This window comes from Mobula birostris, chromosome 17 (assembly GCF_030028105.1).
Source record: "Mobula birostris isolate sMobBir1 chromosome 17, sMobBir1.hap1, whole genome shotgun sequence".
NCBI classification, from domain to species: Eukaryota; Metazoa; Chordata; class Chondrichthyes; order Myliobatiformes; family Myliobatidae; genus Mobula; species Mobula birostris.
In genome coordinates this window covers 66470080-66488656 of record NC_092386.1, presented here as the reverse complement: position 1 = coordinate 66488656, position 18577 = coordinate 66470080, and the positions used below count along the sequence as shown (strand labels likewise).

The 18577-nt window shown below is 40.3% G+C and overlaps 1 protein-coding gene across 1 annotated transcript in view; it reads right to left on the bottom strand.

Moving 5' to 3' along the window:
• The window catches only part of polr1e (RNA polymerase I subunit E), a 41328-nt gene that overhangs the window by 7283 nt on the left and 15468 nt on the right, over window positions 1-18577 (bottom strand). The window contains exons 5-9 of the mRNA XM_072281857.1: window positions 17701-17756; window positions 16015-16159; window positions 12147-12254; window positions 6400-6496; window positions 6126-6265 (exon numbers count right to left, since the gene is read on the bottom strand). Of these exons, the coding sequence (XP_072137958.1) occupies window positions 6126-6265; window positions 6400-6496; window positions 12147-12254; window positions 16015-16159; window positions 17701-17756 (546 nt within the window). The remainder of the gene's footprint in view (window positions 1-6125; window positions 6266-6399; window positions 6497-12146; window positions 12255-16014; window positions 16160-17700; window positions 17757-18577) is intronic.

The following is an 18577-nucleotide window of genomic DNA, read 5'->3' as shown; positions in this document are numbered from 1 at the left end:
GAGCAGGAAAGGGATGGAGCCGGTGGCTCTGGTCCACATAGGAACCAATGAAATAGATGGACCAGTATTGTTCTAGTGGTAAAAGGCAGAATATTAATTAAGATATTGACTTTTTAGGTTCTGTCCCTGAGTTATGCACAATCAAATCATCAGTTGACAGAGTACTGTAGAAGGTAAGTGTTTTAACAAATGTGCCACCAGCATAAACGCTGAGGAAAAAGGATATTGTTCTTCTGACGTGGGCACCAGTTTACCAGACTAAGACTAATGTTCTGGAGGACTAAACAAAATAGGGTGTCAGAGGGGGAAGGTTCAGAATTGAATTAATATCTTATTCTAAAATAACAAGGCAGGTCAGCATGGTAGTGTTGTGGTTGGTGTAACGCTTTATAGTACCAGTTGTAAGATCAGAGTTCAATTCCTGTCGCTTTTTGTGGCCACATGGGTTTCCTCCGGAAGCTTTGGTTTCCTACCACTTTCCAAAGAGATGCACGGGTTAAGGTTAGTAAATTGTGGGCATGCTGTGTAGGCGTGGGAGCATGACAAACACGTGTGGGCTGCCCCAGTACAGCCTCAGACAGTGTCAGTCAAGATGCGGGTAACACATTTCACTGTTCTGACGTACATGTGACAAATCAAGCTAATCTGTCTACAGAAAAGCCACTTTTCAGCATATAGAATGTGGGTAGGAAAGGTGAAGACTACACGGCTCCCTTTGATTTATTTATATTTCTTATGGCAACCAATAGTAATTATTTTATGTATTACACGGTACTGCTACCACAAAACAGGTTTGATGTCATACTGTATGTCAGTGATACTGATATTGTGGAATTAGCAACTGAAGCAAAACATTAAAACTATAAGATGACTTGTACTCTTGTATGTCTGATGTCTATTGCAAACCCAGACTCTCACAGCTACCTAGACTCAGCTTGCAAATTAACCTTTAAGGAATCCTGCACAAGGGCTCCAAAGTCTCTTTGTGCCTCAGATTTTTGAATTTTCTCTCCACTTAGAAAATAGTCTACTCTTTTATTTCTTCTACCAAAGTGCATGACCAAACACTTATTGACACTGTATTCCATCTGCCACTTCTTTGCACATTCTCCTACACTAAGTCCTTCTGTAGCCTATTTCCTCAAAACTACCTGCCCCTCCACCCATCATTGTATCGTCCCTAAACTTTGCAACAAAGCCATCAATACCATCATCCAAGTCATTGATATATAACGTAAAAAGAAGTGGCCCCAACACAGACCACTGTGGAACACCAGTAGTCACTGGCAGCCAACTGGAAAAGGCTCCTTTATTTCCACTCTTTGCCTCCTGCCAATCAGCCACTGCCTTATCCATTCTTGTATCTTTCCTGTAATACCATAGGCTCTTAACTTGGTAAGAAGCCTCATGTGTGGCATCTCAAAGGCCTTCTGAAAATCCAAATACACAACACCAACCAATTCTCCTTTGTCTATCCTGCTTCCGGCTGCTCATCCTCTCCCTTGAGAATGCCATGGACAGTGTACTTGAGACATCCCTAACCCTGGCACCTAGGAGGCAACATACCATGCGGGAGTCTCTATCACACCCACAGAATCTCTTCTCGGTTCCTCTGACTATGGACTGCAACACTGCAATACTCTTCAGCCCTCTACTCTTCTGAGCCATAGCACCAGACTCAGTGCCAGAGACCATGTCACCGTGGCTCTCTCTGGCAGGTCACCACCCTCAACAGTATCTAAAGTTATAATTATTGAGGGGAATGGCCGCAGCCGTACCCTGCACTGGCTGTGCATTTCCCTTTCTTTTCCTGACAGTCACTCAGTTACCCGTCTCCTGTAACCTAGGGGTGACTACTCCCCTGTAGCTCCTATCTATCACCTCCTCATTCCCCCATATGAGTTGAAGGTCATCTAGCTGTGGTTTCAGGTCCTTAATAGGGTCTCTCAGGAGCTGCAGCTCAGTGCACCTGGTGTAAATGTTTATCTGGGAGACTGGAGGTCTCCCAGACTTCCAACATCCCACACACAGTACAAAACACAGCTCCTGGAGCCATTCTCACTCCACTACGAATCCCCAGTAGACAAAATAAGAACAAGAGAGAAACTTACCAGATACTTTGCCTCGCCTAACCTGATGAGGCAAAGCCACTCTAGACACTAGCACACTCAAAAGAATGGCCGCTCCACTTGCATACAGTATTTTTATTAGCCCTTTCCAATGAATCCCTCTCGTTGACTGCTCGCAGCCCAACTCAGAGAAACTGCCACAAAGCTCTGCCTCTGAAATCTTGATTGAAAAGGTAGCTCTACTTACGCACTACCTCTCGTTGATTGGTCACAGCCCAGCTCCGAGAAACTGTTGCGAAGCTCTGCCCTGTAAATCTTGATTGATTACATTTGAGTGTAATATAGTAAGCTACCAATTAACAGAGGTATGGCAAGTGAGTTAATGGAGGTAATTGGAAAATTATGTTTTCTGTAGATATGCAGGGGAAAATATTTAATGACATTTACTTTTCTTTGAGAATACATGCCTTTCAGGTGAAGGTCTCCAACAGGAAAGCTTTATGGCTCGCAAAGGAGGACAGTAACAGTGTAAGAAAAAGAAATAAAAATCCCTTATTGGCAGAGACACAAAAACTAATGGTGTAATAATAATGCACATCGATTAAACATGTTTTTCTCCTTTCATAACAGAAACACAAAGAAATTATAGAAAACTAAGATCTAATTGATAGAGGGGAACTTACTTCAAGCCTGGCATCACAAAGTGATGGAGACCACTCAGCCTGTCAAATCTACCTGTCTTCCAAAAGCAAAACAGGTAGTTGCATGGCCCATCCTCTCTCCGTTGCCCAGAAATTCCTTCCCCTCAGATACTTACCCAGCTACTTTCTGAATGTCACAATTGACTGTGTTTCTGTTACTATCCCTGACACAGAAAATTAAATTTGCTGTCTGAAATTGCTAGAAAAATTCATGAATGCAAAACAATAAAACCGCTTAAAGTTATTGGGCTGCATCCAAGGGTTTGAGCTGGCTGCAGACAGTAGCTATCGAGATAGTAAAAGTCAGTGCAGGAGTGAGAAATATCAGCTAGTTGAGTGGCGTCACAACAATACCCTTGCACTCAACGTCGGCCTAACCAGAGCTGATTGCGGACTTCAGAAAGAGTAAGACGGGGGAACATAAACCAATCCTCAGAGGCATCAGAAGTGGAAAGAGTGCATTTTCACATTCCTGGGAGTCAACATCTCTGAGGATCTAACCTGGTTCCAATGGATCGATACAGCTATAAAAAAGGCAAGACAGCTGCTGTATTTCATCAGGAGTTTGAGGAGATTTGGTTTGTAACCTAAAACACTCGAAAGCTTCTACAGACGTACCATGGACAGCATCGTCCTCTGGTAAGGTGGAAGTTGCTACTGCATAGGACCTAAAGAACCTGTAGAAAGTTAGAGGTGATAATGGGGACAATGAAATAGCAGACGAACTGAATAAGTATCTTGCATCAGTCTTCACTGTGGGATACACTAGCAGTATGGTGGAAGTTCCAAGAGTCAGGAGGCGTGAAGTGTGTGAAATTACCACAACTATAGAGAAGGTTCTTGGGAAACTGAAAGATCTGAAGGTAGATAGTCACCTGGACCAGATGGTGTACACCCCGGAGTTCTGAAAGAGGTAACTGAAAAGATCATGGAGGCATTAGCAATGATCTTTCAAGAATCACTAGATTCTGGAATGGTTCCAGAAGACTGAAAAATTGCAAATGTCACTCCACTTTTCAAGAAGGGAGAGAGGCAGAAGAAAGGCCAGTTAGTCTGACCTCAGTGGTTAGGAAGATGTTGGAGTTGATTATTAAGGATGAGGTCTCGGGGTACTTGGAGGCACTTGTGCCACAGTCAGCATGGTTTCCTCAAGGGAAAATCTTGCCTAACAAATCTGTTGGAATTATTTGAAGAAATAACAAGCAGGGTGGACAATGGAGAATTGGTTGATGTTTTGTACTTGGATTTTCAGAAGGCCTTTGAGAAGGTGCCACACGAGGCCTCTTAACAAGCTACAAGCCTATGTTATTACAGGAAAGATTCTAGCATGGATATGCAGTGACCGATCGGCAGGAGGTAAAGAGTGGGAATAAGAGGAGCCTTTTCTGGCTAACTGCCAGTGACTGGTATTGTTCTACAGGGGTCTGTGTTGGGACCAGTTCTTTTTCGTCATATGCTAATGATTTGGGTGATGGAATTGATGGCTTTGGTGTAAAGTTTGCAGACGATATGAAAATAGGTGGAGGGGCAGGTAGTTTTGAGGAAGTAGAGAAGCTACAAAAGGACTTATCAACAGATGATGAGAATGTGCAAAGAAATGGCAGATGGAATACAGTGTTGGGAAGTGTATGGTCATGCACTTTGGTAGAAGAAATGAAAGGGTTGACTATTTTCTAAATGGAGAGAAAATGAAAAAAACTGAGGTGCAAAGGGACTTGGGAGTCCTTGCGCAGGATTCCCGAAAGGTTAATTTGCAGGATGAGTCTGTGATGAGGAAGGCAAATGCAATGTCAGCATTCATTTCAAGAGGAATAGAATGTAAAAGCAAGAACGTAATGTTGAGACTTTATAAAGCACTGGTGAGGCCTCACTTGGTGAGCAGTTTTGGGCCCCTTGTCCTAAAGGTGTTGAAACTGGAGAGGGTTCAAAGGAAGTTCACAACAAATGATTTCAGGATTGATAGCTGGTCATATGAAGAGCAATTGATGGCTCTGGGCTTGATAAGAGTGGATGTGGAGAGGATGTTTCCTATGGTGAGAGAGTCTAAGACCAAAGGACAGAGCCCTAAAATAGGGGGGTGGCCTTTTGGAATGGAGTTGAGGAGGAATTTCTTTAGCAAGAGAGTGGTGAATCTGTGGAGGCCAAGTCTACCTGTATATTTACGGCAGAGGTTGATAGATTCTTGATTGGTTGGGGCATGAAGGGATAGGGGGAGAAGGCAGGAGATTGGGGCTGAGAGGAAAATTAGGTCAGCCATGATGAAATGGCGGAGCAGATTTGATGGGCCAAATGGTCTAATTCTGTTCCTATATCTTATGGTCTAAAGTTGTAAAATTAACCAGCTCCATCATGGGTACTAGCCTCCATAGTATCCAAGACATTTTCACGGAGCGGTGCCTCAGAAAGGCGGTGTCATTATTAAGGATCCTCAGCATCCAGGACCTGCCCTCTTCTCATTGTTATGGTCAGGTAGGAGGTACAGAAGCCTGAAGACACACACTCAGAGATTCAGGAACAGCTTCTTCCGCTCTGCCATCCGATTCCTGAATGGACATTGAACCCGTGAACACCCCCTCACTTTTTTATTATTTCTGTTTATGCACTATTTTTAATTTAACTATAAACATACATAGATACAGTTAGTTTAATCCATTTTTTTTCTATATTCATCATGTATTGCATTGTACTGCTGCCGTAAAATGAACAAATTTCACGACATATGGCGGTGATATTAAAGCTTGTTATCTATAACACTACAATTTTTTGTGACTGAGGCAATGCAAACAGTTTAAGAGATACTTAAAATCAGAAATAAGAACTAAAAATACTGGAAGACCACCTTTGGAGGAAAAACGTTAAACTTTCAGGTCAATGATGTCTCATCAGTAAACATCACAAAAACCACGGAACCTGTGGGAAATTTGCCGGTTAACAGCTTTCAGGAAAGCTTTGAGGGCCTTGTTTGTAATGGGGGGGGTGGGGGCATTCCAGGCCAGGGGAAATCAGACATTCATGATCTGATCCATTGTTTCTTCTGGTGGCATCCAGAACTTCATCAATAGCCTGACCTTTCAACCAGAGAGCTTATGCTCGCTTTCCATGTAACACAAATAAAATACTGTGCTTCTGTGAAACACAACTGCTGAAGGAGCTCAGTAGGTCAAGCAGCATCTGTAGAGGAAAATGGATAGCTGACGTTTCTGGACAAGTCCTTTTGCTTGGATTTGATTCGGTACCTACCCAGATTTCAGAGAGACACTTAGCAGAACTCTGTTAAAATCCCCAACACCTCGTTCTAATTTATTGCAATTATTAGTTACATCTTTACAAATATACAAGGTACCAAGAGCTTTACCTTTGTGCTTGAATTCATGCTTTTTAAAGTTGTGTAATTTGATCAGAATCTGAAGATAAAACAGGCAGTGAATCTTATGATCACGACTTTCCTCATCTTGAGGTAATGATTTAAGTGATTCCAGAATAAAAGTTGAGTAGCTGAAAATAAAGAATAAAGCTTTAAAATCCACTCCTCAAATACGCAATTAAGGCTAAAAATACCAAAGCTGCCCCATTGCACATCATCTATCACTGCTGGCTGGTTTATCCCAAAAGAATTTTTATAAACTTACTTGCCAGTTTGTGTCAACTGATGAATTTCTTCTGCAGTGCTAACCTTCAGTGGTTCGCAGTATGGCTTGATTGCTTGATACTCAGTAGTTGAAATGACTTAACATAAATTAAGGAATCACACAAGAAAATTGAAAACCTCATGAAATTTATAGAAACTAGAATCACATGATCTATGCCTACTTTTTCAACACCAATCAATCCAACTGGATACAGATTACAGTAAAATTCTAATAATACCCCACTATCAGATTGTGTAGAAATCTCAATTCATTTCTAGTTCACTGGCAGCCAACTCTCACCCTCCATTTAAACATACCAGGGCTTCATTTGCTGTGCTCCCTTTAATCTGACAGGGACTCGTTTCCACTCACTCCTATTAACCTGACTGGGACCTAACATGGGACCTGTTTCCCATGCTCATTTTAAACTGATGAAGGTTCAATTTTTTATGATCCCTTTAAACTGACCAGAGTTGCTTTTCATTCCCCTTTTAAAATGACTGGGCCCCTTTTCCCATGCTCTCTTTTAAGTCACCAGGACTGGAGTTGCCGAAGACTTCAAAAAACTCCACACTGTGTGGCGCCCCACACAGACTTCCAATCTGCACCTTGTAAGGCATGAAAATGCCTGACGCAAGCCTCTCATTGTCTGAGTCGACGTTCCCTCCCCTCCCTCAAAAAAAAAACTCACCAGGACTACTTCCTGTGCACCCGTTAAATTCACCTGCTTCACGGGAAATGTTTGTTACTGAGCAATATCTAAAAAAACTGAATTAGAAGAGTGTTGAGATGTAGTCCAAAATTTCTGCTCGTCTGGCACCACCAAATTATCAGAGTTCTACTGTAATGATATTTCATCACAATTTCTGTGTGCTATCACAATCTTAGAATTTTACAGAGCATTATGCCCTGTCTTTTCTCAAAACTGACTTTTAAAAACCATCAGAATACCTATGCCATCATTTCTGATAGGGAACTCCCTACCATAAACAAACTTAAAAAAAAACTCTTCTAATCTCCAATTCTTTAGTTTATTTTAAATTTTCCTATGATTAACTCAGTCTTCTCTTCACCCTCTCGATTTTAATGTAAAGTGTAACAGCTGCACCAGTTGCACCATACAATCTTAGACAAGTAAACTGGGCAGAGGAGATGCACTATTAGTCAAGCACGGTTTCACGACTGCACTCAGAGGAAATAATGGGGTGGGGGACGGGGTTCAACCACCGAGTCTATATGGGTAGAACTCAAAAAGAAAGCAAGGTCCAATCACTCTGATGGGATTATACTATAAATACCCCAATAGTTACTGGGACATTGAGGAACAGACGTGTAGACACATTAGGGAAAACTGTAACACAAAGGGCTTGTTGTCATGCATGACTTCAACTTCCCTGATATAGATAGGAACATCTTCGTGCAAAAGGTTTAAATGGGGCAGAATTTATTAGGTGCATCCATGAGGGCTTCTTACATCAGTATGTAGACAGTTCATAGTGATGAAGTGTATCAACTCTTGCCCAAGAAGTGACATGGATCTGCTGCAATTTGCCAGGTCCACAGCAGATACCACTTCATTGGCTTTTCACTCATGTCCTGGAACATCTGGTCAGTAAAGAGGCATACATCAGGATGCTCTTTATCGATTACAGCTCAGCATTCAATATCAAAATTCCCTCGAAACTAATCAATAAACTTTAAGACCTTGATATCCACACCTCCTTGTGCAACAGGATCCTCAGTTTCTTCACTTGCAGACCCCAGTCAGTTCAGAATGGTAACATCTCCTTCACAATCTCCAACAGCACAGGTACACAAAAGGCTGTGTGCATAGCTCCTTGCTCTACTCAATTTACAATATGAGGCTAAGCACAACTCTAATGCCAAATTTAAGTTTGCTGATGACACCACTGACAACGGCCTAATCAAAGATGGTGATGAATCAGTATATAAGAGGGAGATTGAAAATCTGGTTTAGTGGTGCCACAACAACAATCTCTTACTCAATGTCAGCAAGAACAAGGAGCTGATGATAGACAGAAGGAGGAAGCTGGAGGTTCACGAGCCAGTCCTCATTGGGGGAATCAGAGGTGGAGAGTCAGCAACTTTAAACTCCTCGGTGTTATAATCGCAAAGGATCTGTCCAGGACCCAGCATGCAAACACGATTATGAAGAAAACACAGCAGCACCTCTACTTCCTTGACATCTGAAACTTTGACAAATTTCTACGGGTGTGATGAAGAGTATTGTATATTGACTGGTTGCATCACAGCCTGGTATAGAAACCCCAATGCCCATGAACAGGAACTCCTACAAAAAGTAGTGGATATAACCCAGATGTGCTCTCTCTCCACCACTGAGCTCATCTACACGCATCCATCATCATAGTCCCCCCACGACCCAAGCCATGCTCTCTTCTAGCCACTGCCATCAGGAAGAAGGCACAGAAGCTCCAGGATCCACACCACCAGGTTAGGAACAGTTACCACTCCACAACAATTAGGCTCTTGAACCAGAGTTGATAACTTCACCTGCCTCATCACTGAACTGTTCCCACAACCTATGGACCCACTTTCAAGGATTCCTCATCTCATGTTCTCATTATTTATTGCTTATTTATTATTATTTCTCTTCTGTATTTGCAGTTTGTTGTCTTTTGCACACAGGTGGTTTGTCTATCCTGTGGTCTTTCATTGATTCTATTATGTTTTGTGTATTTACTGTGATAGCACCCAAGATAATGAATCTCAGGATTGTTTATGGTGACATATACGTATTTTGATAATAAATTAACTTTGAACTTAATTGGGAACAGCTACTTTTGGGCAAGTCCACAACTGTTAGGTGTTTAAAGATTAGTGGCATGGAGCACAGGATGGCAAAGACAGGGACTGTAGATAACAAGAGGGGTGATGAATTTAGTAAAGACAAAGGAAGCCTATGTAAAGCTTAGGAAGTTAAAAATCAAATGAAGCCCTTAAGGATTATAAAATGTTAAAAGAAAACTTAAGGGAATTTGGAGAGCCAGAAGGGGCCATGAAAAGTCCTTGACAAGTAGGATTAAAGAGAATCCTATGACATATATTGAGAACAAGAAGATAACTGCAGAGGAGATAGGACTGCTATAGGATAAAAGAGGGGACATTTACTTGATTGTAGAGGAAGTAGAAGAGGTCCTAAATGAGTAGTTTGCATCAGTATTTACCAAGGAGGAAGTGGAGGATCAGTATGGAGCGTGTTAATATTCTAGGGAACTTTGAGATAAAGGAGGAGGTAGTGTTAGTTCTCTTAAAGAACATTAAGGTAGATAAGTCCCCAGGGCCAGATGGGATATACCCCAGGTTGTTGGGAGAAGCAAGAGATGAAATTCCTGGAGACTTGACCAAGATCTTTGTGTCCTCTCTAGCCTCAGGGGACATCACAGGGGACTGGTGAGAAGCTAATATTATTTCATAATTCAAAGGAAATAGGGATATTTCTGTTGATGAGTCTCAGATCAGTGGTAAGAAAGCTACTGATAGTATTCATGAGCATTAAGGGCAGTCAACATGTCTGTGCGAGAAGCAAGTCTGTTCTTCATAACTTGATTGAGTTTTTCAAGGTGGTGACAAAGGTGACTGATGAAACGAGAGCTGTAGATCTTATCTACATGGACTGTTAGAAGATATTTGACTAGGTCCTTTATGGGAAGCTCATCCAGATGAGTAAAATGCATTGGATCCATGGTAAATTGGCAATTTGGATTCAGAATTGGCTTGCCCATCAAAAACAGGACAGTGGTTGATGGGACTTATTCCGGCTGGAGATATGTGATTACTGGCGTTCTGCGTGGATCTCTGCTGGGACCTCTGCTGTGTGTGAAATACAAACGTGTATACACGTGACCTAAATGAAAATGTAGATGGGTGGGTTAGTAATTTCGCTGATCATACAAAGATTGGTGGTGTTGTGGATAATGTAGAATATTATCAAAGGGTGTAGCAGGATATAGATTAGTTGCAAATATCAAGCAGACAAAAGGCAGATGGAGTTTAACGCAACCAAGTGTTATCCATTTCACCTTGGAAGGTTTAATGTGAAGCATCAGTACACTGTTAATGGCAAGACCCATTATGAGGGATCTGGGGTCCAAGTTCATAGGGCTCCCTGAAAGTGGTTGCACAGGTTGATAGGGTGGTAAAGGTGGCATTTAGCATAATTGCCTTTATTAGTATTGAGTTCAAGAGTCCGGAAATTATGTTACAGCCTTATAAAACTCTCTCATTAGCTGCACTTGGAGTACTGCATTCACATTTGGTCATCCCATTATAGGAAGGACAAGGAGGCTTTGGAGCAAGTGCAGAAGAGTTTTACCAGTACGCTCCATGGATTAGAGTGCACGTGCTATAAGGTGAGGTGAAACAAATCTGGGCTGCTTTCTCTGGAGCAGCAGTGGCTTAGGGGAGATCTGACTGAGAGTTATAAGGTTATGAGAGGTAGAGATACAGCAGACAGCCAGTATCTTTTTCTCAGGGTTGAAATAATTAATACCAGACAGCATGCGTATAAGGTGAGAGGGTGTAAGATCAATGAGGCAGGGGTAAATTCTTTCTTTCTCCTTCACAAAGACTGGTGTGTGCCTGAAATAATCTGCCAAAAGTGGTCGTTCAGATAAATACAGTGGAGGTGTTCAAGGGGTTCTTAGCTAGAAATCAGAATATACAGAGAATGAAGGGATATGGACATTGTGTAGGAAGAAGGGATTAGTTTAGTTAGGTACTTAACTTACTAGTTTAATTACTTTGGCATGTGGGCTATAGGGCCTATTCCTGTGAACTAAAGCTCTGTGTTCTATAAATGCGTTTCTAACCATTCGATCATTCCTAAAGTAAGGCATGCATGCATTTTTAGTGAATGTCAAGAATTTTGTACTCCTGCTCTTATGTCCCAACACTGACAACTGGATCATTGTTTATATTCCTCTGGTATAAGAAACATTCTCATTATTCTTTTAATCGGAAAAAAATCCAAGCATAGGCTGCGCACAATTATATATTTTCTACTTGTAGTCCATTACAGCTTAGTTCTTTTTGCTAATCGTTTATGTACATGACTCCTGCTTTTATTTAGATTCTCACATGCCTTAATGAATTAATTTACAATTTCCAAAGTGTAGTGTATGGCTTTTTCTGTGTATTTCCTATAACTCAGACCAGAGCACAAGTGCCACAATGGATAGAAAATTGGCCATAAAACTAAAGAATGCAGTTACTCAATTGGCAAGAAGTGTATGACTGTAGTTCACTAATTTACACAAAAGGGTCAGCTTTGAGAAGCTTGTGAAGTGTCAACATTAGCAGGTGGCACTATGTTTTTGCAAGTCAATGACCAAGAATAAGCCTGCACTGGCAACACACACAGGGATAGTTTGAAAGGAATTCTTTGGAAAACATCCCTCAATGAACTGGTAAAGAGGCAGTTATGAAAATACAGATAACCCACCATAAGTAGAAATGCAAATTAATTAAATAAATAAAACAGCAAAGCGGCTGTGACCTTCTCTCAAAAGATGGAATTGGAAACCACAGAATTTAACATAGAATTAGATCACATTTGAAACACTGAATATCTCTGGTCTCTGAGCAATCATATTATATGATATAAAACAAAATTGAATACTTTATCTATAAATCAGAAAGACAAGATGCACAACTTTAGGGAAACACAATCCACTAAATCATGCATGCTTAATTTTCAAAAAGGATACTGTCCTCAAACCTGTAAACATCCTCGGGCTTGTCTGCATCGGCATGGCAAGGCGGAAGAAAGACTGATGTGTCCTGTGACTCAAACTGAGATGATTCATTGGCCAAAGCTTTCAGAAAACAGAAGGGCAGAAATATAGTACAATCAAAACAGTGCTCCACCACATTCAATAAACACAAAAAAGTGACTGTTTTCTCACAGCTATTCATTTAGAGTAGGATTGAACAAAAATCTGTAACTATTTCTATAGCATTTTTTAAAAAATTGTGATGAAATAGTCTGAAGCTTAACCCTAAAAGGTGGATGGCAATCATCTTAGTAGCCACGAGAAGGTGACAGAGAGCAATTAAGGTCATTACAAACAAACCATATACAGGGGATTCCAGTTAATCGGGCCATTAGTTAATCGAGGCAGCCAATTATTTGGGACAACTCTTAAAGAACAAAACCAAAGAGAAAAGATAGCTGGATTCCCTTCGTTTATTTGGGACACTCTGCTGCTTAACTGGGACATGAGACTATTGCTAAACGTTTTCTAACTGGTGTCAGCTGCATGCACTTCGGGTAGCTTAGACACAACACTGTGCTGGAGCAAACCACCTTAAATAGCGTCACTTAAGTGTTTGTGCTCAAAAAGCAGTTGTTTTTTTTCCCGAGATAACTGCAAGTAATAAATAGTAGGACAACTCATAACTGCTTTGCTCATTGCGTTTTCAATCATTCAGGCTTGGAGATGCCAGAAGTGCTCAGGAGTAATAATGAGTAAAGATCTCCCTTCTTCAACAAATTAGAAACTACAAGGAATTTGAACATATTGCCAATCATCATGCAATTATTGAAAGCACTATTTGAAGGCAGTTCACTATCTGCACTAGATGGTCACACTGTCAATCAAAAGAACACATCAACATATGCTGAATAAGTTCCTCCACTGGTAACTATCAGGAACTAATACACAGTTTTATAGTGCTGTAGTTTTGGTAGTGTTCTAATTTATTCTGTATTTCATTCAAATACATAATTTGTTACTCAGTTAAATGATAGTTTGTCCTTTTAATACCTTTTTAACAATTCCCATCAAACTTCACTAAATGGGGCAGCCACTTAATTTTCTAAAATTCATGTCCCAGTGTCCCCAGTTAACTGGAATCCATTGTATAGTAGACCAGACTGAATATCACCCTGATGAAAATTAGTGAAGTTCACAACTTGCTTCTGTTACTCATGGTCTGGAGGGCTATGGTCTGGGTGCAGGCCAATGGGACTAGGCAGAACATCAGGCCAGTATGGACTAGATGGGCCAAAGGGCCTGTTTCTGTGCTGCAGTTCTCTATGACTCCTGTGAGTACGACAACTACCCTTTACTTTCAAGTCTCTGCCAATGCATTCATGAGCATGTTATACAGAACTTGGTGAGGATTACATTTTAGGGCACCAAGAGCAGAAGGATATTGATGATAAATAAGGAAATGACAAAGATTCACTATTCACCAATTCAAACCGATTATACCCGGCCGCATGGATCCGGCTAATAAATATGATTTCCTTGGGTTTAAAAAGCTGAAAAGTGATCTCAAGCGTTTTTTTGTTAAATAATTCAGTCGGATAGATACAAGGAAATTACTTCCTCTAATGAAGGAATTGAAACAAAGTATATTTTTAAAATTAAAGGTATGACACTTAAAAGTAAAATTTGAGGCAGTATTTCCAAGCAAGGATAATCAAATAGGCAAAATATTAATTAACTAGAATGGATGCTGAAATTACCTAATCAATTTCCTAAGCAAATCTATTGAGAGGCTCATCTTTGGTAAACAAGTACAAAATGTACACAAGGAATTCAACTAAATTGCTTATTTTTCACTTAAATTGCACACCTTAAGTTTTTTTGATGGCGATCTGTACACTCCATAAGGAGAAATTTCCATTAACTGAACTGCCATAATTTAGAATACTGCATAAAAGTACATTGCTTACTGAAGATTACATGGGATTCTCACTACATCATAAAACACAAAACTAGACTTTATAGATTAAATGTGCTAGTTAGTTATTTACAGATTAAATACAAAACTTTAGTAGAAAGTCTCATAGATATTTTACAATGCATTCAGATGTATGTAATTTGATTAATTTTATTATGCAAGAATCCACTGATCTTCCAACTTCTATTTATCTCTTCTGGAAGTTACTGTTCTCAACACGACACTAGCAATACCTACATATTCTTTAGTGCTCTGCTGCTTTACTTAGAGATGCAATACAAGAAAGTGGATTACACTAATGTTTTCCTCTGAAGCTCAAAGCTTTTGATAAAACCCTCATCAATATAAAATGATATCTTCAGCTTCTCAGTCAGTGATGGAGGAATAACCGAGAACTGGGACACGTAAGCTTTTTCCTGGGTGCCTGTAGCTGCAAGTTGTGTGTGTTAGCAATGGGACTTGCATCCCTGCTGGAATCATCCCCGCCCTATCAACTCCCAACCTAACACAGAGTATAAATAGTTACTTTTTTTTAACCATTTCCTGCAGGACAGAGGAACAAAATCAGATAGCACACTGAGTTGTCCAATCGACATTTTAAAACCAGCAAAACAATGATTCAGCCAACAAAGTCTAATTGTGGCCTGTCAAATGTATTGTGGATACTGGGCTATTACAGAACACAAAAACAATGACATGGGCATCAAAAGATACTGCCGCTTGATACGACTTTAGTGGACATTAGTCGTATTTAAAATATAAAAAGTAAGCATGTGAAAATCACAAATTCATAATAGTTGCTCCCAGCCTCAAAAATATTATTTCCTTTTTTCTCAGCCTCAGTGACAAAGCTTGATTTATTATGCACATCTCTTAAACAACAACATAATGGGATAGACTGGGGTTTGAATGTTTTCATGGGAAGACTAAGAATTAATATTGTACACCTCCTGACACAACTTAATAGCACACAGAAGTGCAGAGATCCATAATGACAAGTGTCTTGGTCAATGCAGATTCTTTCATTCAGCATGTATATAATGGGCGTTATTAATGTTAGCAGGAACATCCTTTTTTTTACTCCCAACTGCTGAATCAGTGCCAAATGAATATCAAAGCTTAACACTGACCAATTATCATGGCAGTTTGTTTTATAATGCATATGTGCATGATTTATTCACATAACCTCTCAAATACAGATTAAACCTTCATTCTGCTCCCTTTTGTATCTTTTTTCCACTCAGTAATTTGTAGTGATGCTAATTTATTTCCATGAATACTGCATACTCTTTACATAATTATGTAGTCACTGCCCCATAACTTAAGAAACATAGAAATCCACAGCATGTTACAGGCCCTTTGGCTCACAATGTTGTGTCGACCACGTAACCTACTCTAGAAAGTGCCTAGAATTTCCCTACTGCATAGCCCTCTATTTTGCTAAACTCTATGTACCTCAGAATTTCTTAAAAGACCCTATTGTATCTGCCTCCACCACCGCAACCAGCAGCCCATTCCACGCTCCCACCATTCTCTGTGTGAAAAACTTACCTCTGACATCCCCTTTGTACCTACTTCCAAGCACCTTAAAACTATGCCCCGTCGTGTTAGCCATTTCAAGCTTGGGAAAAGGTCTCTGGCTATCTACACGATCAATGCCTCTCATCATCTTATATACCACTATCAGGTCACCTCTCATCCTCTGTCGCTCCAAGGAGAAAAGGCTAAGTTCACTCAACCTATTCTCATTAGACATGCTCCCCAATCCAGGCAACATCCTTGTAAATCTGCTTTGCACTCTGTATAGTAACCACACCCTTCCTGTAATGAGGTGACCAGAACTGAACACAGAACTCCAAGTAACACAGTATTTGATGCTTTTACCTGAGATTCCTTTTTTATCAATGATGTTTTCTGCTGCTTTGGCCACAGCCTCCTGCAATGTCTCATTCCCAACCTGATTCAATCTGCGAGAGTTCAGGGCATGTTTCTGCTTGATGGTACCAAACGCTTCAATAAGGGAGTCCACCTGGAAATCAGCAGTTAAAATACTTTTAAAATACTTTAAAATACTTTTTGGAGGGATTGTCTACGGAGTCTCTGAGGATGGGAGGTAGGAACAGGAAGGGGTCAATAACTCTACTGGGTGTTTTTTATAGATCACCCAATAGTAACAGGGACATCGAGGAGTAGATAGGGAGACAGATACTGGAAAGGTGTAAAACAGGGTTGTCATGGTGGGAGATTTTAATTTCCCAGATATTAATTAGCATCTCCCTAGAGCAAGCGGTTTAGATGGGGTGGAGTTTGTTAGGTGTGTTCAGGAAGGTTTCTTGACACAATATGTAGATAAGCCTACAAGAGGAGAGGCTGTACTTGATCTGGTATTGGGAAATGAACTTGGTCAGGTGTCAGATCTCTCAGTGGGAGAGCATTTTGGAGATAGTGATCACAATTCTATCTCCTTTACCATAGCATTGAAGAGGGATAGGAACAGACAAGTTAGGAGAGCGTTTAATTGGAATAAGGAGAAATATGAGGCTATCAGGCAGGAACTTGGAAGCATAAATTGGGAACAGAGGTTCTCAGGGTAATGTACGGAAGAAATGTGGCAAATGTTCAGAGGATATTTGCATGGAGTTCTGCATAGGTACGTTCCAATGAGACAGGGTAAGGATGGTAGAGTACAGAAACCATGGTGTATAAAGGCTGGTGTAACTCGAAAGCAGAAAAAAAAAGCTTACAAAAGGTTCAAAAAATGATAGAGATCTAGAAGATTATAAGGCTAGCAGGGAAGAGCTTAAGAATGAAATTAGGAGAGCCAGAAAGGGCCACGAGAAGGCCCTGGCAGACAGGATTAAGGAAAATCCTATCTTTATTACAACTCATATGTCAAGTAGATCATGTGTATAAAACAGCAGTTTTATACAGAAGAAATTCTTCAATAAGTGTGCCAGGTATCACAAGGCTTCTGGAGGTTGAGTTAATGAATTGAAAAGTTCTTCCAGCACTTTCTGTGTGTTGCTCTAGATTTCCAGCATCTGCCGAATCTGTTTTGTTAATGAATTGACTTTGTTTTCCCATAAGGAGAGTTTGAGATCGTAATGCTTTACAATATATCTATGCAATACGTCATACAGCAAACAGTTTAAGACAGCTCTGTGCCAAATTAATCAGTTCAGCAAGGGACCAGTGAGAATACTTACACTACCTTCACCAATAGTGGGATGACAAGAATCACTAGACTGCTGTTTACCAGTGCCTTTGTGTGGACATGATTCTACGTTACCAAGAAGTCCTCAGTAGGTCAGCAGAACAGCCTCTTAGCAAAGGTTGCAAATGGTTGTACTTCCTTATAATGCAGCAGGCTGACAACATATCCACATGCTCAGTACTGACAGCCCTGACATCAATGAATAGCACAAAATTGGGGCAAACCAGCAAAATTGCAGCTGTGAGAACCCAGTATTGGGGGAAGGGAATACTATTCTGCAATAACCAGGCAAAACCAAAGTACTCTTAATTGTATGGCATGGGAGAAAGAGTTAAATGCTACAATAGAATATTTACCTTCTCACGATAAGAGAATTGCTTCTCATTGGTATTTTCTTCTGTCACAGATTCACCTGAAGAGAAAATATGAACTTTTATATATCGCTCTGATTCAATGGACATGTTGTCAGGTTAAGCTGCAGTTCTAACAGGACACACCACACAAATGTTGTCACAGATGATCACACTCTTGGTTTTTTGTCCAAATAAAATACCTTTGCATGCAATCAAAGATAAAATCAAACATAAAAAGATTTGATTACATGTTCACCAATTGTGATTATGATCAATCTAAGAATTGTTGCATCTCGCCTATTCTACACCTTGCACTAAGTTTTATTTACTCCTGGTCTTTCAACAACTCAAATTTAAAATCTTTCTCTGTATGTTTAAATAGCCCCTATACATTGCCCTTCTTTATCTTTGTAACCTCCTACAACCATAACTATGCCCCAACTCTGTAATACCTTATTTCACTCATAATGTATTTGCCATACATTTGACAGTCAATCATCTTGCCTCCTATATCGCTACCAGTCGTCAATATACTTAGCAAAATAGCATCTAAAGCTTGGGTAGAAAATTCCAATGCTTCTCAACCCTGCCTCTAACCTGAGTGGCTCACACCGTTAACTTGAGACTGTTGCCCTAGTCATGCAAGCACGGGAAAGCATCTATCCTGTCAAACCCTGGAACAATTTGCACATTTTAATATTACCTTCCAAACTGTGGAATATGGAGGTCCAGCCTACCTAATCTCTTCTCCCACCATCTCAGGAATCAACTGGCAAAGCCTGACTGTATTATCTCTTTCACAAGTTTACACTTTCTTAATCTGGGAGACCAAATCAATACATAATATTCCAGATGTAGTCACACCAAGGCCAATAATTGT